Source organism: Chiloscyllium plagiosum, unplaced genomic scaffold (genome assembly GCF_037043375.1).
Source record: "Chiloscyllium plagiosum isolate Xiang-an unplaced genomic scaffold, Cpla_swu_hap1 HiC_scaffold_39, whole genome shotgun sequence".
Taxonomy (NCBI): Eukaryota; Metazoa; Chordata; class Chondrichthyes; order Orectolobiformes; family Hemiscylliidae; genus Chiloscyllium; species Chiloscyllium plagiosum.
This window is the reverse complement of record NW_028270177.1, coordinates 19,516,837-19,544,166: the sequence shown is the minus strand read 5'-3', so window position 1 is coordinate 19,544,166 and position 27,330 is coordinate 19,516,837. Positions and strand designations below refer to the sequence as shown.

Sequence of the window (27,330 nt, the reverse complement as noted above, 5' to 3'; positions counted from 1 at the left end):
GGTATCTGTTTTTGGCGAATACATTGTAGAGGTGTTCTTCCTCTTTTTGCAGTTCTGGGGTACTGCAGTGTGTTGTGGCCCTTTTGAATAGTGTCTTGATGCAACTTCTTTGTGTGTGTTGGGGTGGTTGCTTTCGTAGTTCAGGACTTGGTCTGTGTGTGTGGCTTTCCTGTATACCTTTGTGGTGAATTCTCCGTTCGGTGTTCTCTGTACCATCACGTCTAGGAATGGGAGTTGGTTGTCCTCAGCCATGTCTGACCCATTTCCTGCACCTCAGGCCTCATTCCGTCTTTTTTTTTCCTCTCTTCCACAACAACGATAGGCTCCCAAGTCCTCATCTACCATCCCACGAGCATCCACATCCAAAGGATCATTAGCTGCCATTTCTGCCACTTCCCAGTGGGATGGCAAAACCATCCAAACCACAACCCCAGGATGCTCCTAAAGCATCTGACCTTGCAATTGCAGAAAGTGAAACATCTGCCCATTCACTTCCTCTGTCCTCACTAATCAAGGTCCCAGACACACTTTCCAGATGAAGCAGTGATTTACCTGCATCTCACTCGATCTAATTAATTGTATTTGCTTACAATGTGGTCTCCTGTAAACTGGGGAGACCAAGTACAGACTGGGCAACCGCTTTGCGGAAAACCTATGTTCTTTCTGCAAAAATGACCCTAATCTTCCAGTTGCCTTCCATTTCAACACACCACCGTGTTCCCTGGCTAACATCTCAGTCTTTGGTTTACTGCATTGCTGTAGAGAAGCTTAGTGCAAGCTGGAAGAATAGGACCTCATTTTCTACTTCGGAACCTTACAACTTTCTGGACTCTATATTGAGTTCAAAACTTTCAGGGCTTGAATGTCTTCTCCCATGTTCTTAGCCCAACCCCCACACACCAGGCCTTATCATCATATGGGCTACTATTGGAAACAAATCATTGTCAGCTATTCATTCTCCCAAACTGACCTTTCCCTATTCCTTTGTCTGCCCAACTGATTTTCTCTCTCTCCCTTGGTTCAATCTCCACCTATCGTTTACTCTTCCTTCTCTCCCTCTGCCTCCATAAGTACCAACCTTTTCCTAGCTACAATCAGTTCTGAGAAGGATCACTGGACCCGAAGGGTTAACTCTGCTTTGTCTCCACAGATGCTGCAAGACCTACTGAATTTATTCCAGCAATTTTTGTTTCTTCAAATTGTATTTTTTTGGCATTTATCTGAACTAGTTGTGCCTCAGTAAGCATGTATCTCCTTTTCATACGACAATTTCTTTGTCACTGTAAGTAACAATAACTATATTGTTAGATTAATAGTGTTTTGATAACAAGAGCCTGCTGCATGAATAGTGCTTTTTGTCCTTGCCTTGAAATTTTGATTCCTATTTGTAAAATAAGTGGCTGATGAAACGCTGCTTTCAGCATATTGCTGTTTTATTTTCCATAAACTTGGTTGTTTTGAAAGGTGCAGTTTCCATCTAAATTTACATCCAAAGACTCTATATTTCATGTCTTTCAAAAATGGTTTATCATTGAGATCCATATTTTGCTGTCAGTTATAAATGCGAAGAGCCCAGGTTTAGTCTCAACTCCAGGTTGTGAACCAATGGGGGCACACAGTACAGAAACACAGGTGTGAAGATTCAAGCTGACATGCTGGTTTTCCAGCATCATCTTGTACCAGGCCTTTGCCCAGAGCAGGAAAGGGGGAGCAGCACTGCTACCTGTGTCAGTTGACCTTGTTGAATTCTTATTAAGCCCTATTGTTAGAGGCTAATTTAATGTAGCTGCCTTGGTTCACCCTCCCAGTTACAGACCAGGAAACCAGCACCCCTGCAGGCTTTGAATTGCTCAATTCTGAGAGAGGTATCCTTTCACATTGGTGGACAAGCTGCTGGGAACATGTTTTTATTTTAATTTTAAAGTCAAAATCTTGGGGTTCCCACACTTTGTACCTGAAAAGTCAATCTGCTCTTCCTCTGTGCTGGAGGGTGTCTTATTGCCCCTTGAGCTTTGAAAGCTAACTTCCCATCTTTAGTTGGATATTGCACCTACATTCTGGCCATTAATTTGGCCATTCTAGGGGAAATCACAACAGATGACTGTACATCACGCTGCACTTTTCTGACTGCCATCTTGCCTTCATGTCAGGTCCTGAATTCTGACTGAGAATTCTGCCTGTTGCGATAATTTGAATTTTTTTTTTTACATTAAGTGTTCAGAGAAGGCTGTATTATTGAACATGTTCTAATTTGGATAAGATATTAAAACAAGGCCTAACTGCCTCATTTTACTCATTTGGGTAGATGGTACGGATCCAAGAAGAGTAAGAGGAACTCCCCATAAACATTCATCATGCCACCACTGATCATTCATCTCTTTTGGTAAATTTAGCAGCCAGTTCCAATAAGAAAATGACTTCTCTTGATAAGTAAATAAATCGGAACCTTTGCCTGTTTTCCACAAAAGGAATTTGAAAACGACTAACCTTAATGTTGCAAGTGTACTCAATTTATAGGAAAGGCTTTCAGGCAAAAGATGTAAACCATTCTATTTATTTGTCCAAGAGTCTAAACAGCCAGTAATTTTTTTGGCTTATTCAAGTAATTTTTTTCAAAAAAAAACTTGTACTTAAGTTGAAAAATCCTTTGATCTCTATCTTTGAAGAGAGCAAACTCAGAAAACCCTACAAGACAACTCAGAGGTTCTCCCCTTGGCTCTTATGTTTAAGTTAAGGCAACCCATTCATGTGAGGATTTGTGGAGTATGTGTTTTTTATGAAGAGAGAAGCACGAATTGAGGTAAATCTGTACTGTTGTCTGGATTCATCTATTGTAACTGTTGTCCTTTATGTCTGCTTGATGTGAAATCAAGCAGCTGAATGAACAGTGTGAAGAAGTATTTTTGTGTATAAAATAGGGCTGCAAATATGCAAGCTATAAACCATCGTTATTGTATGAGCACAGTTAAGGCAGTATAAGCCAACTCTATTTGAATATGGCATTCAGATTGTGTATGGAAATAAGTGATGCTCCTGAACCCAAGAAGGTGTCTTCTACAATAAAGTTAAACTTTTAGCATGTTGTAAAGCAAATTGAAGAAATGTATATTCCAGACAGACCATAGTAACACTGCCTCTGCTCCTACAATGACTACAGGCTACCTTCTGTTGCATTGCATACAGAATGACTTTGAGAATTATGGATTATTTATTGCCACATATATCTAGAAAGATACAGTAAAAAGTGTTACCACAATCTGGCTCCGTTTGAGTTACAAAAAGAATAAAAAGAAATAGAGTTCATCTTCTGTAAAAGGGGTCTTCCAACGCAGCTCGAGGGCTTCTGCAAAGTGTCCCAGGCCTTGAGGACTCTACGCGCTTCAGGCTTATCACAACCTGGTAAGCACTGCCGCAGACAACGACCCACTGAATCCCCAAGGCCTACTGCAGCCAGGAGTCCTCACACTAGGCACTGCCACTACCGCAGCTAATGACCTACCGGCCTCCACTCCAGCTTCCCCATGATGCCAGAAAATGGAGAAATGAAAAAGATGCAAAAGAGAAGGATGCAGCCAACCTGGCGCAGACAAGCTCAGGAGCCTGAACACTACCTACCATACCGGTGTTACCATCTTGGATGTACATTTTGTTGTGATAAAGAAAGTAATTACTGTACTGTACAATTGAATTTATGATCAGGCAGATGTATTTTTGAAGACCCCCTGGACTATATTTCTGATTCCTTTGAATTTTTCGTAACAAAATTAGTTGCAAAATGATATTTCAGTGTTATGCTTTATACCAAAAAGATAATTTGATCACAGAATTTACAGTAAAAACCACAAAGGGCTCCACAACTTGCACAATGACTGTTGCAGTTATAATTGCCATGAATTGCTGAATTTTAATTCCTGCTTCTAATTATTGGCTGGATTTGGTATCAGCTGTAACAAAGGACCCAGTATATATTCATTATGAATCCTTCACTGTGTGTGATGTGATGTCGGCATTTTGACATTCAAAGAGGAACAATGGTTTTCACAATTAGTAAGTTAATGCTTTTAATCTATACTGAAGGTAATTAAGTTTCTTAGTGGTGCCTGAAATAAAATAAACAACTGCCAAACTTTAGTTTGATTTAAAAAGCTTCTGCAAGAAATCATAGGCTATTTTAGTTGTCATAAACATGTGAGATGACCACAAATGATCCTTGTCAATTTTTTATGTTTTAGTCCTGTTTTCATTAATCGTGGTTAGCCCAGATTATGGCTCAATTTATCTATTGTGTTTCAAAAATTTGCTGAGCCACTTCCTCCAGTGATTAATACAGTTTAGGATTTCCAACTTCTTCATACTAGCTCTTGTGTACAATAAGATAGGGAAGGCTAATGGGATTTATAAGGAGTCCTATGTCGTTAAATACTTATTCTTTTTCTTGCAGATACAATAGATGAGTATTTTGAATACGATGCTGAGGAGTTTTTGCTTTCCTTGACCTTGCTGATCACTGAGGGGCGCACTCCAGAATGCTCGGTGAAAGGTCGTACAGAAGGATTTCATTGCCCTCCAGCACAACTTGGACAGTCATTAAGTACAAAACACGAATGCATTGAAAAAGTGCCGCAAGTATGTTCTTATCAAACTTTTTAATAGAAGATATCCAATTCATATTAACTGTTAATTTCTGTCCAAACTGAAAACATAAATCAATAACTTGTCAATGTGGACAAGTTGGATTTTAATTGAAAAGTTTTGTTTTCACATTAGCTCATAATTTCTCTTTTATTTTATATCTCCCTGTATTTTGACAGTGTTGTCAGGCTAGAAGAACCAGGTCTCGGGTTTTGCTTCTGTGGAGGAATAATATTTCCATCATGGTTGAAGTGATGTTGCTTCCCGACTGTTGCTATAGCGACACTGACGGTCCATCCACAGAGGGGAGTGATATAAACGACCCTGCTATCAAACAGGATGCTTTGCTGCTGGAAAGGTGGTCTTTACAGTCAGTGCCCAAACAGTGAGTCTTTGTTCTTCACTATTGTAAAACGCTACCAAATTAGTAGTCATCTTATTTTCCTTCTTTTGTTTTGTGAAAAAATGAACAATGCTGTTGAAGAAAAGAATATAACACCGAAACCATTGTAAGACTTCAAGAATCAACTGCTGTTGTATTTTGGTTTTGGAATTCGTTTTGGTACGATGTACTACAGTGATTAGGTTTAATAATCTTGTTTCACTGTGGGTAAAAGATTTAGCATCTTTAATAGATGCAAAATAGATAATTTGGCGCAACTATCATTGGGATAAATTGATCTCTAGTCAGATAATTTGTGTATGAAGTATAAGGGAGCCTTATTATGACTAAATTTGGTTTTGTAGTCACCACTACCAGTGTTTCCCAGTGCTCTCCATATATTTTCATTCATTATACTCTTTTTAACCCACTCTAAAATGAAATCTTGACTGTGCTGAGAACAGTGGCAAAAATATTGCAGTATATGCTGATGTACAGAAGCCTACATAGTAAAATTATTCTAATGCTGAAATTATGGATGTATTAGCTTATAAGTGTTTTAATTTTTAAGATTTTAAAATAGTTTAATTATTGAAATGGGGTATTTTGCTTATAGGATATGCATAGGGGCTTACATTGCTGAACAGAAGTACTTGCCAAAGCTTTGCAAACTTGGTGCTGTTACATATAAAGTCATAGAGACAAACATCACAGATACAGACCGTTCAATCCAGCTTGTCCATGTTTTCCTAAATTAGTCCCATTTGCCAGCACTCTAAACACGTCCTATTCATATACCCATCCAGATGCCTGTAAAATGTTGTAATCGTATTAGCTTCCACCACTTCCTCTGGAAGCTCATTCCATACATGCACCACCATATGCGTGAAAAAGTTGCCCTGTAGGTCCCTTTTAAATCTTTCCCCTCTCACCCTAAACCTATGACCTCTAGTTCAGGACATCCCCAGCCCAGGGAAAAGACCTTGTCTATTTACCGTACCCCTAGATTATGGATTTGGTTGGGGTGTTCAAATGTGTCTGCCTACTTATCGGCTGCTGCTAATCTAAATAACAGTCTGGTACTATCTAATCAGGTTCTGCAAACAGAATAAATATTCTTGGAGCAGGATGACTACGGTTAGTTAATGCAGAATGGCCTGAAATTGGATTTGCTGATCATGCATGTCTCCTTCCCTGTCTGCACAGAGAACCAGAGTACATCCATAACACACAATCCGTTGAAATCCTGGCTTGTGTCATCTAGTTGTTGTTATTATTATTTAATAAATGTGGACAAAGTTAAAAATCACAACACCAGGTTATAGTCCAACACCCCCCCTACACTCTCACTCATGTGCGTACCCTCTCACAGGCATATACTCTGTCTCACACACACATACTCACGATGTCTCTCTCACTCCCTTACACTCCCTCTCATGCACGCGCGCACACATGTAAGTCTATGGGGTGAATTTGCATTTGCAGATTTATATTGGCAGATACATTCTACGTTGTTCAAAAAGCACACAATCTGTAGGCAGGCAGTCCATGTGACATTTTATAAATTCTTACTTTGGAAATAGAACGGGTCTGACTCAAGGTTGGAATACAGACAGACTCCACCTTTAATGCATTGTCTGAGCTGAGATGTCACCTTTTTTTAATAATTCCTGCAGCTGTCTTGGGATTGTGACTTGAGAGAAGTTCTGCGATTTACATGTTAATGAATTGAAACCCGCAACCCATTCTAAGTGATTAAAGACTTAATAGCAATCCAGATTTGTTCAATACATTGAAATGGTTGTTTTATCACTTTGATCTTTTACTATAAATTCTGCGTCCTATAGCCCTGCTCCACTAGCTATCTGACAAAGAAGCAGCACTCCAAAAGCTTGTACTTCCAATAAACCTGTTGGATCATAACCTGGCGTTGTGAGTTTTATTTTTTAACTTTGTCCACCCTGGTCCAACAATGGCACCTCCATGTCACTAATAAATGTGCTACTCGTACTACTACTTCTGATGCTGGAGGAACTTCTCTCATATTAACTTCTACTGTTCTATTTGGATTGTGTTGTGTTTCTAAAAGACATTCTTGGTTAGCCTCCAGAAAAGAGCATTAAAGTTGAAGTTTTTTATTTGTTCATTGGATGTAGGCATTGCTACCTAGGCCAGTGTTAAAACTCTATCCTTAATAGCCGTTGAAAATGGTGATGAGATTCCTTACACAAATCTGTCCAGTCCATGGGCTGTCAGTACACCCAGTGGGTCTGAAGGAACTTAGATGAGTTACTGCAGTGCATTGTGTAGATGGTTCATGCTGCTGTCATTGTTGACGGTGAATGGTGTGCCAGTCAAGTGGCTGCCTTGACCTCAATGGTTTGGAGCTTAGTGAGTGATATTAGAGATGGACCCATCCAGGCAAGTGAAGAGTATTCCATCATACTCCTGACTTGTAGATGGTAGACAGGCACTGGAGAGACAGTTATATGCCGTAAAAATCCTAGCCTCTGAATTGCTCTTGTGTACTCATTTCTTGACTAATCTCATTCAGTTTCTGATCAGTGGTAAACCGGAGATATTGACAGATGAGGGTTTAGTTATGATAATTCTACTGAACTTCAAGGGGAGATGGTTAAGTTGTTTTTTGTTTGAGATGGTTATTGCCTGGTACTTGTGTGCATAAATGTTGTTTGCCATTTATTGGCGCTAACCTGGATGTTGTCCGAGTCTTGTTGCAAGTTGACACTAGTTACTTCAGTGTGTGAGATATTGTAAATAGTTTTTAACATTGGACAATTATCTTCAAGTATCCCCCTCTGACCTCATGGTCAAAGGAAGATCATTGCAGCAGCTGAAAATGTTGGGTCTGTGACACTACCCTGAGGAATTCCTGCAGTGATATCCTGGGAATGAGATGATTGACCTTCAGTGACTGCTACCATTTGTATGTGCTGGGAAAATGCCACTTGAAAGCGCTGAAAATTTTCTGTTCCATCAATTTGTTGATGCTTGAGAGTAGATTGATGGGGTAGTATATACTGGGTTGGATTTATCCTGCTGAGTAGATGCCAATGTTGTTGCTCTACTGGAACGGCTAGATGGAGCACAGGTCTTCAGTACTGCTGCTGGAATGTTGTCTGGTCCTGTAAACTTTAGTGTCCAGAGCCTTCAACCATTTCTTGAGATCACATGCAATGAATGGAATTGACTCAAGATTGGCATTTGTGATGCTGGGGTTCTTAGCAAGTGGATGAATCATCCACTTGGCGTTTCTGATTTGAGAATACTTCAGCATTATCCAAAAAGTTGGTACCTTACCAACTTGTGTGTGGAGCAGAGTAGGGTTTTATCACAAATGCTATGAGGGTGTTCAATTTGAAGATCTGTTTATATATGTACTTTGTGGGTGGTACATTCTATCCCATGGTGTTTGAAGGTGAACTGTCTGGTGCTGACAGTTTTAGATTTGGGAGATGAAGTTCTACAACAGTGTTATTGTGCTGTTGGTTGAAATTTACCTTCCACTGTTGAAGTGTTGAACCTCAGCCTGGTATTGCTTGAAGTAAATGAAAGAAACAGGTCAGAAAGCTCATTGTTATTCATCATATGCACCAAGAAGTAATAAGGATAAGTATTTTCTTTCTTTGAACGTTCAGTTGGTGATTCCAGTGGGATAGTATCCCAACCGGGGTAAGTGCAACTGTATTTTTAGGACACCTTTTCTCATCCCAAATTGGTAGATAACTAGAAGAGTTTACATGACGATTCCTCAATCACAGATGCTGTTGCTCAAAGACACCTCTGTCCCAACACAAGAGTCTAGTGGTCTTCATGCTTCTGTTACATATGTGTACATTCATGACTAGGTACATAGCCCTGTCCACTTTAGGAGACCTCTGTCACAACATAACTTGACAAATTAACCTTGGCAGATGATCGTGCATCACTTTGTTTCAAGCTGCGGCCTTGGCATTATAATTGTCCATACAGTCTTAATAAGTTGGTGGTCAGATTTTAATGATACATCAAACTTCAATTACTAGGATCACCCTGCCACTGTAGCTGCCTTCTGCCTTCATAGCTAGTCAGATATGCAATTAAGCCAATGTTCTTTAGCTATTGTGCAATTAAGAACCTTTTGAACTGCAGTTTGTCTGGCATCTCACCCCAGACTTTGCCCTCTTGGGTGTCCCTATCAGGAGCAAGGAATTTTTGATGGTTCAACGAATTACAGAAGTACAAGCATTTCTATATTGTCAAGGTAGCAATTAACAGAATAGTGGACAGGAGAGCTTGTACTTTTGCTGAGGAATGGAAGAAGACTTCCTTTTTAAAAGAAAAAGCTGTTGTTAAGGGCTTTTATCTTTTGCAAGAAGAGATAGTTGTCATATGTGGGAATTTGTATCATGTTATACTGCTAGCTGATGGTCATACTAGACTATGGTTAAAGAACTGGTTGAGCTACAGCAGACAGAGAGGAGGAGTAGTTGAAGGGAGTTTCTCGAAATGGAGAAAGATGACCAGTGGTGTTCCCCAGGGATCAGTGCTGGGGCCAGTGTTGTTTGTGATATACATAAGTGATCTGGAAGAGGGCATTGTTGGTCTGATCAGTAAGTTTGCAGATGATACAAAGATTGGTGGACTAGCTGAAAGCATAGGGGACAGTCAAAGAATACAGGAGAATATAGAATAACTGGAGAGTTGGGCAGAGATGTGGCAGGTGGAGTTCAATCCAGGCAGATGTGAGATGATGCATTTTGGGAAGTCTAATCCTAGAGCCAACTATATTGTAAATGGTAGAGCCTCTGGAAAAGTTGATGAGCAGAAAGACCTGGATGTTCAGGTCTATTGTATCCTGAAAGTGGCTGCACAGGTGGATGGAGTGGTCAAGAAGGCATATAGTATGCTTGCCTTCATCAGACGGGGTATTGGGTATAAGAGCTGGCAGGTCATGTTAAAATTGTACAAGGCTTTGGTTCGGCCGCATTTAGAATACTGTGTACAGTTCTGGTCACCACCAAAAGGATGTGGATGAATAGGTTAGGATTGTTTTCATTAGAAAAAGGGAGATTGGGGGGGGGGAGCTGATTGAGGTCTACAAAATCATGAAGGGTATAGACAGGGTGGATAGAGATAAACTTTTTCCCAGGATGAGGGATTCAATAGCGAGAGGTCACGTATTCAAGGTGAGAGGTGAAAAGTTTAAGGGGGATGCACTTGGAAAGTACTTTACACAAAGGGTGGTATGTGCCTGGAACACGTTGGCAGCAGAGGTAGTAGAGGCAGGCACGGTAGGTCCATTTAAGGTGCGTTTGGACAGATGTATGAGTAGGTGGGGATACAGATGCTTAGGAATTGGGTGATCGGTTTAGACAGTGGATTTTGATCGGCTCAGGCTTGGAAGGCCAAAGGGCATGTTCTTTGGCTGTAAATTTTCTCTGTTCTTTGTTCTTAGACAAGTCGGATCCCAGAGTGAAACCTGGCGTGATAGATAATAAGTTTCATTTTTGTAATTTGTTTACCATTTTGGTCAGTCACTGATCAAATCCACAAGAGGCTGCCAATGTTCTTTTAACAAATGAACATCAAAGTTTATTGCACACAAACAAAAACAAGCACATTCAATTTTACAGTAGTGTGGGGGAGTTCAAATCTAGGGAACATGTTTTTAGGTGAGAAGAGAGATTTAAAAAGGACACAAAGTGCAACTTTTTAAAGTGTTTTTTGTGTGTTATGAACTGCCAGAGGAAGTGATGGATGCTGGTAAGTTACTACATTTAGAAGACATTCAAATAAGTACAGGAAAAGGATATGGGCCAAATGCAGACAAGTGGGACTAGTTTAGTTTGGGAACTAATTGGACTGAAGGGTCTGTTTCCATGCTATATGGCTCTGACTTATTTGGGCTACACTGGGACAAGACAAAATAGTTCTTATAAAAAGCAACTAAGGGCTAATTTAGAATCTGCCATGTCTAAGACAAGCACAGAATATTATGATATGTCGGCATGAGTGGATTTTATCGACAGTTCATTCTGAATTTCAGCACTGTAATGGTGCTTTTGACAAGTTGATAAAGAAAGACAAGAAATTACAATAGCCAAAAGCCTGTCAGAGACCTCTGACAATTTGAAAGCTGGACTGACTTGCACTAGTTTTAGCAGTTCCAAATTATGCTAAGCTGTTTACATTGTTTACCAGTACTGCTGAGAGTGGTACTACAGGGGAATGAAATGGGGATTGAGCCGCCACTTACTTATTTTTATTGCAATTTAAATAATGCTAGCTGAATTATTCTGTGGAGAAAGAGACTTTGAATTTGGTATTGGCTTTACCGCACTTTGAAATCTAAATGTCTAATAATTTTGTTGATCATAACCTTTTGATTTTTCTTGAAATGTTTCATAACAAGAACTTGAGACTGTTTGTTTCATTGGAATTTAATGCTGCCACCACACAGGTTAAAAATCCCTCACACAACCAGTATAGATAATATTATGCAGATAGCATCAAGAGATATAGTGGAAGAAAACAAGTATCATGACCAAAACTGGCTTATAGAGTAGGATAATTACAGAAACTCCATGTCTATTTAATGTAAATATTACTTTGGTCAAAATTAAATCTGCTTAAGTAAAATAAGTGTAGTGATAAGAGAAACGTGTAATAGAAAATTGTAAATGCCTCTTAAAGTTGACTTTTCTGCAGGAAGGTGTTATTAAGGCTTATAATTTATTATTATTATTTTTATTATTATTTGGAATCTGTATTGTAAAGTGGATAGGACTATGTATAGTTTTAATTTTGATTTAAATTTCTGTGTTCTGTGGCTTAAGGGCAGGACAGTTTTATTTTCATTTTACATTACCTCTCTGCCGAAGGATTGTCAGGAAATCTGTTTACATACATTGAAAAGAGGCTTTTAAAAACAATCTTTGGGTTGAGTAGTTGAAACAAGGGTCGAAGAGGAAAAATTTGGGCTGTTGCCAAATATGCAATGACACAGGGAGATTGAGTCAAAGATAATTTTCCTTTCAGGTAGGAGGCGCGAACTATCCAATAGGTCAGTATGTGAGGAGATTTCTTTTTGGATAGAAACAGGTCATTCTGAAAGAACGTATATCGTCAGTGCAGTTTAGCAATCTCCAAAACAGTCAAGGCAGACTGGATTGGCTTAGAAGCTAGTAAGAGAAAAGTTTCAAAAACCGCTTTAAGATGTCAGAGCGGAAGACATCCTATGTGGCTGTTGAATGTTTGAGTTTAAGAAACACATCTTAATAAGATTAAGTAATTTAAAGATCTCATGAAAAAACATTAGCTAATGAAGAACACAGATATTTTCCAGAAAGAAATCAATTATAACCATGTTAACTGAACAAAGAACTTGAAAATGGAAATTGGATGACCCCTGAGTTTTGAATACATACAAGACTGTTTTTTGAGGTTAAAAGGGTTGAATCTAAACTTGTGTGAAATAAAGGTTTTTTTTTCCCTTGTGCAATAAACTTTGATATTGTTAAGTATATTGGTAACCTCCTTTTTGAATATGTCCAGTGACTATCACAGTAAACAAAATGTAAAAATAAAATTTGTCATCTCTCCAGTGGGATTTCACTCTGGAATCTGACTTGTCCAGTATTACCATCAACTGAGATCATAACATTTGTTATAATAATACTATTAAAGTTTCTTATTTTTAAACCTTCAGAACTGGAGATCGTTTTATTGAAGAAAGGAGTCTTCTGCAAGCTGTCCGTTCATATGTCTTTTTTTCTCAGCTGAGTGCTTGGCTGAGTGCATCACAAGGTGCTGTTCCACGCAATATTCTTTACCGGTGAGTAACTAAATAGTGTTTTCATGTTTTGGAACAGTACATTTCAAAAAGGAAGGTTCCTGTTCTTTTTCTTGTTATAGATAATTAATGATGATAAATAATAGCGATAGCCCCTCCCCCAAAAAATGTAGGCATCTCTCTGTATTGATTATGTATAGCTTGAAGGACATCAATCGACAAGCAAAGGGCAAGGTGAGGAGAGAAGTGTCCACGTGGTACCTCAAAATTAACCTGGCATGATAATGGAGGTAACACATTCAAATAGAGAAAATTGGTGAGGACATATGGGATAGAAAGTGAGGATGCTGAATATATACTCCAATTTGCTGGATGTGATTAGTGCTGATCACCAGGGACTGTATAATATAATATAATTAAGGAATAGAGATCCATCCTATCTCAGTTTGCAGATAATGCTAAATTAGGGCAGTACAGTTTATGGTGTAAATGGGATCAGAAAGTTGGGATGTTAACAGATTAAGTGAGTCAGCAAAACTGTGGCAGATGAAGTTCAGTGGGGGAAAGTATATTGGGAAATGTCATTTGCATCTCAGTCAGGTGTTTCCTATGTGTCGAGAAGGATGACCAGAGAAATTTCCAAGTCCAAGTGCAGATAGTATGACAAAATTAATGGAGAGTACAAATAATTAAGAACAACTTGTTTTATATTAAAGGATTTTATAAATATGCCTCAAGGCATTTTAAAGAAGCCATAAAAGCAATGGTGGATTGCTCTTCAGCATGTTAGCAGATTGCCAGGTAAATCCTGTTGGGCTCTGGGGATATGAGGAGCCTCTCCTTCTTGGACACTCTTTCGCCCACAATGGAACCCCAGGGAGCGGTGGCTAATTCTGTGGCATCAGTGCCTCCTGTCCTCTGTGATTGCATACCTCTTGGCAGGGCCTGCCTAACTAGCTGTGCTAGTTGTGAGGGGATTTATCCGTCAATGTGGACTCTTCCTCTATCTACATTGTACCAGCAGCCTCCACTCCCAGTGAGATCACTGCTGCGGGTCCTCTGATTGGTTTAGCAACTGTTTTGGAATGGGTGAGCAAGGGGCACTATTTTTAAAGGATGGCAAGCCCAATAGCAGCCACTAAATTAACTGTACCTTATAAAATGCAACTCCAGTTCCCACTTCCCACCAAAGGAAGGTATACACCCACCTTGGCTTTTGTCTCCAGTTATGAGAAACCCTTTCACTTACAGAAATTCCAGGCTTTAGCTTTTGTTGTTCCAGCCAAGATTGTTTCAGCATTAGGCGTAATGATGCATTAGGTAAGTTTTTTTTCCCACCGATTATATTTTTGTATGTGACTTGTTAATTTTGTTTTGCTTAATCTTCAGAATAAGTGCAACAGATGAAGATATGTTGCTAAATTTTACCCAGCCTCCAGTTGAACATGTCTTTCCAATTCCTAATATTTCCCATAACCTGGCTTTGCGAGTGAGTGTCCTATCCTTGCCCAGGCAGCCTACCTACCCACTGTTGACGTGCAGTATCCATAGTACTATCAGTTTCTATGGGAAAAATATTCCCAGTCAAGAAAAAGATGCTTCTCAATCTACCAGTGGAAAAGAGCACTGTATGCCAGGGGTACAACAGAAGTATAATAAGCAAACATTGACAGCTGTCAGAAACCATGGATCGCTATCAACAAATACAGTAAACACAAGAAAATGTCCTTCTCCTGAGATCTTGGAACCAGGCAAATCATCAACAAGTGATTCTGACAAAATACCTGAAATCAGAAATTCACAGACTAAGGCTCAGTGTTGCAATTGGGCAAATGCTACTGAAATAACTAAACTACAGTCATATGAGAGCCAAACAATGAAGACATTAAAGTCATTTGCAGCTACAGATTCCAATGGAACCAGCAGTACATCTTCTCCTATTCTGTCAGGTGAGATTAACCCTTTGATAGGAAATTTGCTTCAAGAAAGGGAAGAAGTGATTGCGCGAATTGCCCAACAGTTGAGTTATTGTGAACAAAATACACATACTGCTGGAAGTCCTTTTAGTGCAGTGCAAGAGCCAAGTTCAACGAGTGCAAAACTACTTCAGAGCTCATATGAAGAAAGCCTGAAAAGCCGAGGGAAAGAGACTCCTTGCAGTTCGGCTGCCTGCATTGAAAGCAGTTTCCTCGAAAACAGATGCATGGAGAAGAGCAGGACCTCTTCCCAAGATACCCCAGTCACATTATGTAGAAAGGTAAAAGTTGGCATTGATAAAACAGTTTGCCCAAAATCACAGACACGACGAAAACTATTTCCAGTGGACTCTGTTACTGATAACAGTGGCACATCAGAAACAAAATGTCCTGCTGAAAGAACTGTAAATAAAGATAATAAATCAGACCTGTCACAAACCCTTGACACAGGTAAAGTGAACTGCAAGTGCCCACAATCTGACAACGCTGTAATCGACAAGAAAACTACAGTAGAGTCATTATGTCCTGTTTCCTTCCATGAGGACATTGTGAACTGTACAGATAATTCTAAATTACATCTACATACCCCTGATACACACCATGGTATCTCAGAACTTGACAATGCAAGTACATTTAATAGAGAAAAATCAGACTGTTCCTATCCTAGTAACTTGGACTCGAGCACTTGTACTCACAACGTCATAAACAATGCAAAAAATAAATCAGCTAACACAGAAAGCTCACATTCCTGGTGTTCAGCCTCTGCAAACCGCAGAGGTTTGGGGTATTCCTGCTGCAAAATTGAAAGCAATAAATTGGATACGTCCAGTGATGGTTACTTTGGCACAATACAACCTGCAGCCAAAGAAGCTGTTAGTTCAAAAAAGAAAGGAGAGCAGGATAAAACCGATGTGGAAAATCAGAGCTGTGACTCATTACAGTGCACCCGCAATTCAGCCGTGCCAAGAAGACTTACTGGAGACTGGAAAGAAAAGCCTGGAGAATCTCAGGTGCATAGTGTAAGAACATTTTACTTTCACTCCATTGGCAATTAATCATCTTTAAGCAATTTAATTTGACTAGCTTGGAATGCAACAATTTGTTAATATTATGGAAAGATATTCACCATGCTCTTGCCTTGTGTTAACTTCAGTCATATGCAGACTCAAGTTTAATGAGTTTTATCGGTCTTCCAAACACTATTGGCACTTTCTTTTTTAGTAATCACACTTAATTGGGACCTTTCATTATGTGCTTGGGAGGCTACTCGAGCAAATTCTTAGTTCCATAGGTGTTTGGGTGATTAGGTATATAAGGTTGTGGTTGTGGATACAAAAAGCTAGGTGAGTCCTTTTTGTCCTCATGTCCAGATGCCACGTCAGCACCATCCCGTACAGCTGCCTCCATTATGTTAAGATAAAGTATTGATTCCCTTCACTGCCTTGCCCCTGCAGACCTTTGCTGTTTTGCTCACTGACCCTCAATGACACCTCGCATAACCCTGCACCTCACCTGACTTTGCATGTGGTCCCTTCCTGCTTACCTCACTGTACCCTCATTTTTTCCACAGCCATTGCTGCTGCTTTTACCCCTGTTCTCTCCCACTTCCTTGCAGTATGTCATGCGTTGTTTCATAACTGGTTTGCTTCCCTCACTGTCCACACGGTCTTGTCCCATTTGCTTCTTCTATGACTTTGATTGCAAACTTCACCGCTGATTTGTCTCCTTCCACCACCTTTTCCCCTCCCCTCCCCTCCCCTCCCACATTCTGTCATGCACCACCCCAACTCTGTTTCCCTTGCTGCTGACTCTCTTCAGCATTGGACAGCAGGAAGTGTAGGGAAGAGGCAAATGCTGGTTTACAGTAGTATTACAGTCGTAGAAGTTATGGATCATAATAATACAAACATTTGCAAGTTAGAATAAATGAATTGATTTGCATGTTAAGTGGTATAGTTTCTTAGATTTTATATATATATACTTGTGAATCTAATTTCAGTAAAAAATGTGCTACTTTACGATATCTTAATTCAATATACAATATTAATTCTTGGTCATTCTTGTTACTGTACTGAGCTGCTTGCATGTGATTTATTCAGTATTACAGTTGTTTGGCACCTTTATGAATATTGTAATTGTGCACTGATTGCAACATAGGATAATTAATTCCTCTTGCGTAACTTTCATTCAGAACTCAACTGTTTCAAATTAGGCTGAAAATAACTGGGAACATCTGGATAGTTCAGAAACTGGCTCATGGGAGTGCTATGAAAGACAACTACCTTACTGTCACAGTATTACATAGCAGTTTCAAATCAGCCCATGGGAGTTTTCTATCCATCACTGTTCCTAAGCAGTTAAATATCTCAGCTTGCAAATGCACATGTACCTCTTGGTGAAGAACATTGACCATGAAGATGAAGGATGTCAATGGGAGACTGTGAAACAAATTTTTCAGTTTTTAAAACTCGATGCCAGCATCAAGCAACTAGATACAATTGCTTTATTATTAACTTTGAAGTCTGATGGAGGGCTTTTGTATGATCAGGTGTCGTAGAAAAAAATTGACAGTAAGCCTGATTAGTGCACTTTCTGTCTCTATCTCCCACTACAACTATTATTCAAGGACTGGGAGATATTGGAGGCTGGGTTAGGGTTAGTGAGGAAAAGGAGGGTTTAGTCAGTACAAGGTTGTGACTCAGACTTGGGGGTTAGTTAGGAGCTTAACAGCATCAGCTGACTCAAGCAGTTAAGTGGAAAGGTACTTAATTTCTGGATCCGGGAGTCCACCCTGTTATTAGCTGCTGAGTTTCCCAAGGTCCAGGGAATGGGGGTGAAATTTAAAATGGGAATTAAATGTGCAGCACACAGCCTCATTGAAATATTACCAAGGCGTTAAGTGGAACTATCATCCAGTTATTCAGGACTGGATTGAAACAAAGACCAAACCATACTTTAGCCAAGTGCAGCATCCAACTGTGAAAATTTTTCCTTACCTAAGTCTTTAAAAACTATTGGTCATTTACCACTGTTCAAAGACCTCAGAAAATTCCAAATATCCATTACTTTCTGTTTAGTTTGTAAGTCCATAATGGGGCACATTTTTCTTGCAGAAGAACTTTTCAAAATCTCCTTTGAAACCTTCTGGCAACTTTTGGAAGAAGCAAAATCGACGTTCATTAGATGGGGTTTCAACTAAAGTTTTTCACCCATGTACTGGATTGCCCTTACTTTCAAGTCCTGTAAGTTAATATTGCCTTTGTTTTAACTGGCTTAATATTCTATTTTTAAATACACATTTTCATAAGTTTTTTTTTCTAAGAGTGGGTCATTTAAAGTGCTGTAATTATAATGCTGTCTCCTCTATAAACTCGCTGGAACAGGAAGTCTGTGCAGCTGGCATTATTGCTGAGTGACCACTGTTGTTTATTCCTGTCTGTTCCATACTCCACCCTTCTCGCTGCTCCCCCACCACCTGTCCAGAATCCGCTTGCCATTTTGCTCAGGGAGTGTGGCAGCAGCTGCTGTTTCTGAGATCTCCTCTGGGTATACAGTTTTGCAGTTTGTTAAAATGACACAAGGCAAGTATTGCAATAAAAAAAACTTAAAACTGAAACCATTCCACAGGTCCTGCAGCATTGTTGGCAGTGATGTCAGATATCACTTGTTTGCAAGTCATCTATGACAGCATTAAAGTAGGTCTATCCCGTCCCACGTTTCCCAATGATGAAGGTGATTAAAACTGGCCTCTTCCAAGTTATAAAAGTTGATCTACATTTTTCAAAATTGTTTTGAGAAAAAAAAACTCAAACTGTTTAGAACTTAGGCTATATTGTTTAAAGCCTCGTAATACCACAATTACAGGACACAGCTGGTGGAGGCTTATGTATTTGGTGCTTCATTTGAGTCATACCTGCAAATTTTGAATGACTGGATTCTGTGCTGTCAATGACTTTGCATGATGCTTGGTCAGAGGTAGACTTTTGTAACATGACGCGTTTGTATTCTTCAGACAATTCTGTTAACACATATTTGATTGGCAGTTTACTGCAGTTGTGCACAGCAAAGTGTTCAATTATTATTTAATGTAACACTTTTTGAGTGGAAATCTTTTTCAAAGTTTATTCCTAATCTTGTGTGACCATTCAGTACTTGTCTCTCTAAGATGTTGGATGCTGACTGCTCAACTAACCAGTAAGTTACAGAAGCTACACGTCTGTGAGCTGTATGGGCATGGTACTTTATATCAGATCAAACATTGGAAATTACTCACACCAGACATCATTTTATTTTTGACTAAGAAAAAAAATGCATCATGTTGCTATTTCCTTTCCTTACTTGTCAAATTTAAGTTTCTTTGTCTTCTGCACATCTGTTATAAGTATAGGTCTTCAAAACTTTTTGACATTATCAGAATGACTTTATTGGAATGTTTGAAGTAGTCCCCGTTTTCAGTCTCCAAAACAAATCTCCTTACAGCAATAGTGCTTGCAGTACTGAATTACTGACATTTTACATCAGAGCTCTGTGAATACATTTGTGACATCTGGTGGTAGAAACAGATTTTTATAAAACTTCTATTCAATATTTGGCAACTTCAATCTGGCACAAAGAAATTGATGGTCTTAATCTACACCTAAAAACAGTTCCAAGAAGCCAAAATGTCCTCAGAATTATGTAATCATCAGTGGAGTAGGGTAGGATGTGACACCCATGATGGATTGCATAAATATCAGATTGTGGAAGAAGACGACAAAAACAATATGATTATGTTGGGAGAGATTTACTTCTTCATTAACACAGAAGCAAAGTAGCCTAAGTAAAGGTAATTAAGTTCTGAAGTATATTTTGGAGAAGTTTTGAGAACCATAAGAAAACCAATCAGTGAATTAACTGACAACAATTAGTTAACAACATGATTATAAGGGACTATTTTATAAATGTTGATTGCACTGATTGAATTTGTTGTTACGTTTTGCAGAATGCAGGAATAAACAGTCAAGCAAATAAAGCAGTGAAAGATGTTAAAAAGGACCTTTTTAAGTAGTGGAATGCCACAGACATTGATGTTAGGGCCTCAAACTCTGAAATTAAGAGTCTAACAATGACAATGACTCCATTGTCGATTGTTGGAAAAACCCTTCTGGTGCACTAATGTCCTTTAGGGAAGGAATCTGCCATCCTTAGCTGGTCTAGCCTACATGTAACTCCAGACCCACAGCAATGCGGTGACTCTTAATGGCTGGGCAATTAGGGATGGGTAATAAATGCTGGGCCTAGCCAGGAACACCCTCATTCCATGAATGAATACAAAAAAAATTATGTATGATTCATTAGTAAATTGGATGAGGAAAGTGAATGTACTATAGCCAAGTTTTGGATGACACAAAAATAGGAGAAAAGGCAATCGTCAGGATGACAAAGAATCTGAAAAGGGATATAGGCAAGTTAAGTGAGTGGGTAAAAACTTGGCAAATGGAATATAAAGTGGAAAAATGTAAGGTTATGCACTTTGGCAGGAAGAGCAAAGGAGCTGAATGTTATTTCAGTGGAGAAAAACTGCAGAAAGCTAAAGAACAGAAGGATTTGGAAACCTTGTACATGACTCACAAGAAGCTAATATCTAAGTTCAGTGGGTAATTGAGAAGGCCAATGGAATATTAGCCTTTACTTCAAAGGGAATCGAGTATAAATATAAGGAAGTTTTGCTAAAGCTACACAGGGCACGAGTCAGACCTCAGCTCGAACACTGTCAAGGCTCCTGATGGAAAGAAAGATATGCTGGCCATGGAAGCAACCCAGAGAAGGTTAATCAGCCTGGAGTTTTGTCAACTGCATTCATTGCTGGAGTTTAGAAGAAAGGAGGGACATCTTAGAAACCTATAAAATTGTAACAGGACTAGATTGTGAACATCCTTACTGCAATGATCCTCAGACTGAGGAGCACAGAACCAGGGGTCACATTTGAAGAATGCAGGGTGGGCCATTTAGAACTGCGATGAGAATTTCTTTTACTCAAAGTGGTAAGTCTGTGGACTTCTCTGCCACGGAAAGCAGTTGAGCTCAAAGCGTTGAATGTTTTCAAGAAGGAGATAGGCGTAGTTCTTAGAGCTAAATGGATCCATGGATATGTGGCTAAAGTAGAAAGAGAGTACTGAGTAGGATGATCAGCCATGATGATGTTGAATGGTAGAACAGGCTAGAGGAGGTGAAGGGCCTACTGCTGTTCCTATTTTCTATGTTTCTATCTTGATCGAGGGTATGGAGGGACCCTCTTAGAAGAATGTTGATCCGGTACTCATTGACGTTTTGAAGAATGAAAGTTGGTCTTATTGAAACATATAGAATTCTTAGGGGACTTGACTGAGTGGATATGGGAAGATTGTTTTCCCCTTGTGTGACAGCCTAGGACCAGAGGGTGTAATTTCAGAATAAAGGGCTGTGCATTTAAGACCGATGAGGAGGAGTTTTGTTTTTCAGAGGTTAGTGAATACGTGGATTTCTTGACTACATAGGGTTGTCAGGGCTGGGTCGCTAAGTACGTTTAAGGCTGAGACAGACAGGATTTTTATCAGTAAGGGCATCAAGGGATTTGTGGGCGGCACGGTGGCTCAGTGGTTAGCACTGCTGCCTCACAGCTCCAGGGTCCCAGGTTCGATTCTAGCCTGGGGCGACTGTCTGTGTGGAGTTTGCACGTTCTCGCAGTGTCTGTGTGGGTTTCCTCCGGGTGCTCCAGTTTCCTCCCACAGTCCAAAAATGTGCAGATCAGGTGAATTGGCCATGCTAAATTGCCCATAGTGTTAGGTGCATTAGTCTGAGGGAAATGGGTCTGGGTGGGTAGCTCTTCGGAGGGTCAGTGTGGAATTGTTGGGCCGAAGGGCCTGTTTCCTCGCTGCAAGGAATCTAATCTAATCTATACAAGAAAAATGCAGGCAAATGGAATTGAGGATTATTAGATCAGGTATGATCTCATTGAGTGGCGGAGCAGACTCGATGTGTTGATTGGCTGACTTCTGCTCCTACATCTGTCTTATGGAATGTGAAAGAAACTTGCAAGGTTCACCAAAGGTAATAGCAAAGCTTTAGAAACATATTAGGAGAAAGGATGCTAAAGATACATAAGGGAGTTTAGCACCCTTTCTCCGAATATGTTTCTAAAGCTTTGCTTTAGAAAGATACATAAGGGAGTTATGTGTTATTGAGTTGTTAAATGAAAACATGAATATCATTTAAGTGGGTGGACAAAACTAAGGCAATTCAAGTCAAGTGTGACTCAGTGTAATGTCATCTGATTCAGAACTGAGGAAAGCAAACAGGAATATATTGATTGTGATGTGGAATAGCAAAAGAATTTGGGTATCCATGTGCACAAAACACTGAAAACTAGAAGACAGAAAATAAGAAGTAATGAAAAAGAAAATGAAATGGTGATCTTTGTCTCAGCAGGCTGGAATCCAAACTGAGGAAATGGTGCCTCGGTTATACAGAGTCTTTATCAGAATTTAGAGTGCTGCATTCATCTTGAGCATGAAACCATAAGAAGTATTCACTAAAATTATGATTTGGTGAAAGGATGAAATGTTGAGGGAAAAATGGCATAAACTTTGTATTTCCCTGCATTTAGCAGGAAGGTGGATAGTCTGATCAAGCTCTTAAAATGATAAGAGAGTTTTGATAAGAGAGTTATCCCTATTTTTGGAGGAATCCCAGAACAAAGGGCAACGTCTTCAAATTGAAGCTAGACTATTTTTGCATGAAATCAGGAAACAGTGTTCCACTGGTGGAGTTGTGAAAATATGTATTTTCTCCCAAGAGGCTGCAACTATTTAATCAGTTGAAATATTCAAGACCTTTGTAGACTTATGTTGGCTTAGGGTATGAACGGATGAGGATGATACGTGGGTGAACAGAATGTAGGTAACGATCGTCCATGATTTAATTGAAGGTAGAGACAGATTGGAGGAGCAGAATATTCTCCTTCTATTCCTTTGTTCTTAAAAGTGTGGCGTCCAAAACACGGAAATTCTATTCTCCAATAAATTTCAAAACCAGTCTGGTCATGCTCATTTTGTGTGCCTATATAGCAGGTAGGTTTCATGTTTGGTTGAAATTGTTTAGTACAGTATCAGATGTTAATTGTTTCGTAATGCCAGATGATGGACATTAACTGGGGTTTCACTTGTGCTGCTATACACAGTAAGATGATTAAACTGGTTGTTCAATGTTGCATGTTTGTAATATGTATCTTTCTGACTATAACTTATAAAAGTGTGTAAGCCTTCAGGTTCAGTTCTATCTTTCACCACCTAGCTTTCTGGAATAGAAATCAAAATATTATCTTTCTGGATATTTCCTGTAAATTACTGTTGCAGACTATTTTACAATCATTTGATATGGTTTAGTGTCAAACAGTCTGTAAGTCAGCGTAACTTATTTTTAATAGAATTTATCTTGTTGTACACCAAGGTTCCACCAAGAAAAAAACATTCGGGATACTTTGACCTGGACACTTCATTGCAAAGACTAAAAGGGGTACCTTGCAAAAGGTATTTCTGTGTCTTTTTCTACAGTTTGAAAAAAAAACAAGTGGCATTCTTCAGGATTCAAGTGAAAGTGTTTTCGTACAGGACGCATACACAAATTATTTGGCAATTCATTCATTTACTCTAATGAATTGCATTTGAGGATTGTGAATTATATTTAAAGTTAAAAGTTACATAAATTGGCTGTATTTTTTTTGAAAACAATTCCACAGTTTTGCCTGAGATCATTCTCCGCTATTAATTTCTTTCATTAAATTGACTACGTTGTGACTTGCAATTTCTCAATCAACAAACTTTGACATGAAGCTTTAATCAGAACGGTATTTTTAGGACGACTTATCTGCAGTGTGTGCTATAGTACTAATCATCTTAGGACCTATTACTGTAATTCTTTAACCTATTTGAATTGGAGCTCCTTGATGCCACTTTTCTCATTGTGATACATTTAAACTATTTGTGCCCACGTCCATGTCAGACCTTTCCCTGCTCTATAGCACACCCTTTGTTGTGAGATATGTTATTTAATGTATTTCCAAATACAGTGTTATAGAAAAAGAACTTGGTTTGCAATTTTTAAAAGATTTGTAGGTCAGGTTGAGGTTCAGCTTGTAAGTTTGCTCGCTGAGCTGGTAGGTTTGTTCTCAGACGTTGCTTCACCATACTAGGTAACATCATCAGTGAGCTTCCGGTGAAGCGCTGGTGTTCTATCCCACTTTCTGTTATGTGTCTTGGTCTGTTGAGGTGGGTGATATCACTTCCGGTTCTTCTTCTCAGAGGTTGGTAAATAGGGTCCAAATCAACGTGTTTATCGATGGAGTTTTGGTTTGAATGCCAGGCCTCTAGAAATTCCCGTGCGTGTCTCTGTTTAGCCTGTCCTAGGATGGATGTGTAGTCCCAGTCGAAGTGATGTCCTCCTTCGTCTGTATGTAAGGATACTAGTGATAGCTGGTCATGTCTTTTGGTGGCTAGTTGGTGTTCGTGTATCCTGGTGGCTAGTTTTCTGTCTGTCTGTCCAATGGAGTGTTAGTTACAGTCCTTGCAGGGTAGTTTGTAAATGATATTCAATTTGCTGGTTGTTGGTGTCGGGTTCTTTAGGTTCATCAGTAGCTGTTTCAGTGTATTGGTAGGTTTGTGGGCTACAATGATGCCAAGAGGTCGGATTAGTGTGGAAGTCGTCTCCAAGATGTCTTTAATGTATGGTAGTATGGCTGTACTCTCTGGGCGTGTTGTCTCCTCTTGTTTGGGTTTGTTGTTTAAGAATTGGTGGACTGTGTTTATCGGGTACCTGTTGTTCTTGAATATGCTGTGCAGACATTTTTCTTCTGCTGCTCATAGTTCCTGGGTGCTACAGTGTTTTGTGGCCCATTTTAAAAAGAACGTCCTGGTGCAGCTCTATTTGTGGATGTTGGTTTGATTGCTCCTGTAGTTGAATATCTGGTCTGTGTATGTTGCTTTCCTGTAGACGCTGGTCTGCAGTTCTCCATTGACTGTTCGTTCCACTGTGATGTCTAGGAAGGTGAGTCTGTTGTTGTTCTCTTCCTGTTTGATGAAATTCATGCCAGTAAGGCATATTGTTAATGATATTGTAGGTTTCCTCTAATTTGTTCCATTTCGTGATGACAAAGGTGTCATCCATGTGGTGGACCCAAAGCTTGGGTTGAATCGTGGGGAGGCCTGTTTGTTCTCGTTTCTGCACTACTGCTTCTGCTAAGAATCTTGATATTCGTGATCCCATGGGTGTCCTGTTGATTTGTTAGTAGATCTTGTTGTTGAAGGTAAAGTGGGATGGAGTTGGTAGTGTCTGGTGTTTGTGTCCTTGGTTCATCTAGTAGTGAGGTCAGTATTTCTTTGGCCTGGCTGATGTTAATTGATGTAAATAGTGCTATTACGTCAAAGGAGACCATGACTACTTCCTCTTCTATCTTGGTGTCTTTGATGTTCAGGAATTTTTGGGTGGAGTTGCTTGGGTTTTCTACTAGGTATTTCAGTTTACAGTGAAATTCCTTTGCTTGTCTGTATGTTGGTGTGCCGGGAAGTGAGACTCGGGTCTGAGGGAAGCCGCTGGTTTGCATACCTTACATCAAAGACATGACCGGCTATCCCTAGTATCCTTACACACAGACAAAGAAGGACACCACTTCGACTAGGACAACACATCCATCCTAGGACAGGCGAAACAGAGACACGCACAGGAATTCCTAGAGGCCTGGCATTCAAACCAGAACTCCATCGATAAACACATTGATTTGGACCCCATATACCAATCTCTGAGAAGAACAACCGGAAATGATATCACCCACTTAACAGACCAAGACACACAAATAGAAAGTTGGGTAGAACACCAGTGCTTCACCAGAGGCTCACTGATGATGTCATCTAGCATGGTGTCAAAACGTCTGAGAACAAATCTACCAGCTCAGCAAGCAAACTTACAACCTGAAAAAAACTTGGTGTTCTGGAATTTTAATGTTATATAAAAGTGCCTTAGTAGAAGTACCACTAACAGAGTTGAATGCTATCTGCTGGCTATTTGCTGATGCTTTTTATGCTTAATATGACATTTTCTTTTTTGACACAGTATTCTTTGTGCAGAAGTATGCTTGACGTAACTTTTGCTGATGAAATTAATGTTGGATACCAATAAGCATTTCCAGTCAAAAGTTAGAAGCACAGAAATGAAAAGAACTGAAAGCTGGAGGAGGGGGAATCTGTGTAAAATTCTGAATACAAAGGCGCATTCTAAACTTTGTTATTTCTATTGCCATAATTACTTAGTAAGGCACTTTGAGTAGTCAGTGAAGAGGGACGGTTTTATTGAAATAAGTTTAGAAATATTTTGGGCTATTTATTTGAGCCGATTAAAGGTTACTACTTAAATGTTCATGTTTAATTGAATTTTAACAATATATTCTGAGTTTACAGAGTTTTTGGATAATTTAAAACACAGAGGGGACAATGTTTGGTTTCTTCTAGTATCAAATTCATCTACCAAAGGATAAAGAGTATTTGCTTTTATGTCATATTTTCTCTTCCTTTTATAGCCGGAGGCAGTATTTAAGACCAGAGAATGATGCTGACCAAGGGAAGCAGCTCCTGAGCATCAGTGCTCCACCAGCAACTAGTCTTAGCCTGCTTGGGAATTTTGAGGTACAAATCATAACTCCACACTTGTCATGTAGATTGAAATAGGCTAAACAACTGACCTTGTGTTTGGCTTATTTTAAGGAGGTTTTTGAGTGATGTTGCTGCTATTTATGTTTGAAATTCCAGTGAATTACTTTTACAGATCTGTTTAGATCTATTCATATATCTAGTGTTAAGCATTATTTCTCAGATCTGCTAGCAAGAGTTTAACATATGATTGGGTGAATTTTCCATGTTACACATTTGAGTCAAGGTAATAAGTAGTGTCAACACAGTTACTGGTAGGTTTTTGTTCAAAAGACATTGTGCTTTTAATGGATAGTATCATAGCCTGGGAAAGGAGCAAGATCCCCATGTCGTGTCCTTGTTAAGCTAAGTCTCCTCTATGATTTCAAGAATAATATGGCTGTACATTAATTTATGCCTGCAAATGTGTGTGGAAGTCCTAAATCCAGTGCCTTCAAATGTTTTCAAATATCTTTAAATAATTACACTATATTACCAAAATTGCTATTTTGAATTTGAGTCGTTAGGCCTGTTTCAGCCAGTAAGGGCAACTATATGCTCGTGATATGCATGAGACAGGATTTTCTGATTACATGTTAAGAAGATTGTTAGGAGCTCTCCATTTTAAAGTGGCCTAGTCTTAAAGGAGTTCCAGCACAAGAAACTACGGCTACCTTTTCCACTTCTCAATTTGAAAATGATTTGCCATATGGATCTAAGTGGAGATGTTTGTTCTTCTCTCAGTGAAAAAGAGAATCTTCAGAAAATTAAGGAGGTACTTTTAACCACACCAAATATGAAATTTGAAGTACTTTTTGACTTGAATAATTCAGTGAATAATGTTGTATAACT

General features: G+C 39.3%; 1 protein-coding gene across 6 annotated transcripts in view; it reads left to right on the top strand.

Moving 5' to 3' along the window:
• The window catches only part of atosa (atos homolog A), a 100,538-nt gene that overhangs the window by 59,414 nt on the left and 13,794 nt on the right, over positions 1-27,330 (top strand). For 5 of the 6 annotated variants that reach the window (XR_006309482.2, XM_087981170.1, XM_043677393.2 and 2 more), the window contains exons 2-8: positions 4,442-4,626; positions 4,812-5,017; positions 12,726-12,851; positions 14,199-15,804; positions 17,899-18,027; positions 23,252-23,331; positions 26,370-26,475. Coding sequence is in view for 5 of the 6 variants with exons in the window: in XM_087981170.1 (XP_087837296.1) it covers positions 4,442-4,626; positions 4,812-5,017; positions 12,726-12,851; positions 14,199-15,804; positions 17,899-18,027; positions 23,252-23,331; positions 26,370-26,475 (2,438 nt within the window). In the remaining variant the exon portion in view is untranslated. The remainder of the gene's footprint in view (positions 1-4,441; positions 4,627-4,811; positions 5,018-12,725; positions 12,852-14,198; positions 15,805-17,898; positions 18,028-23,251; positions 23,332-26,369; positions 26,476-27,330) is intronic. The other variant, XM_043677394.2, reaches the window with a different exon arrangement.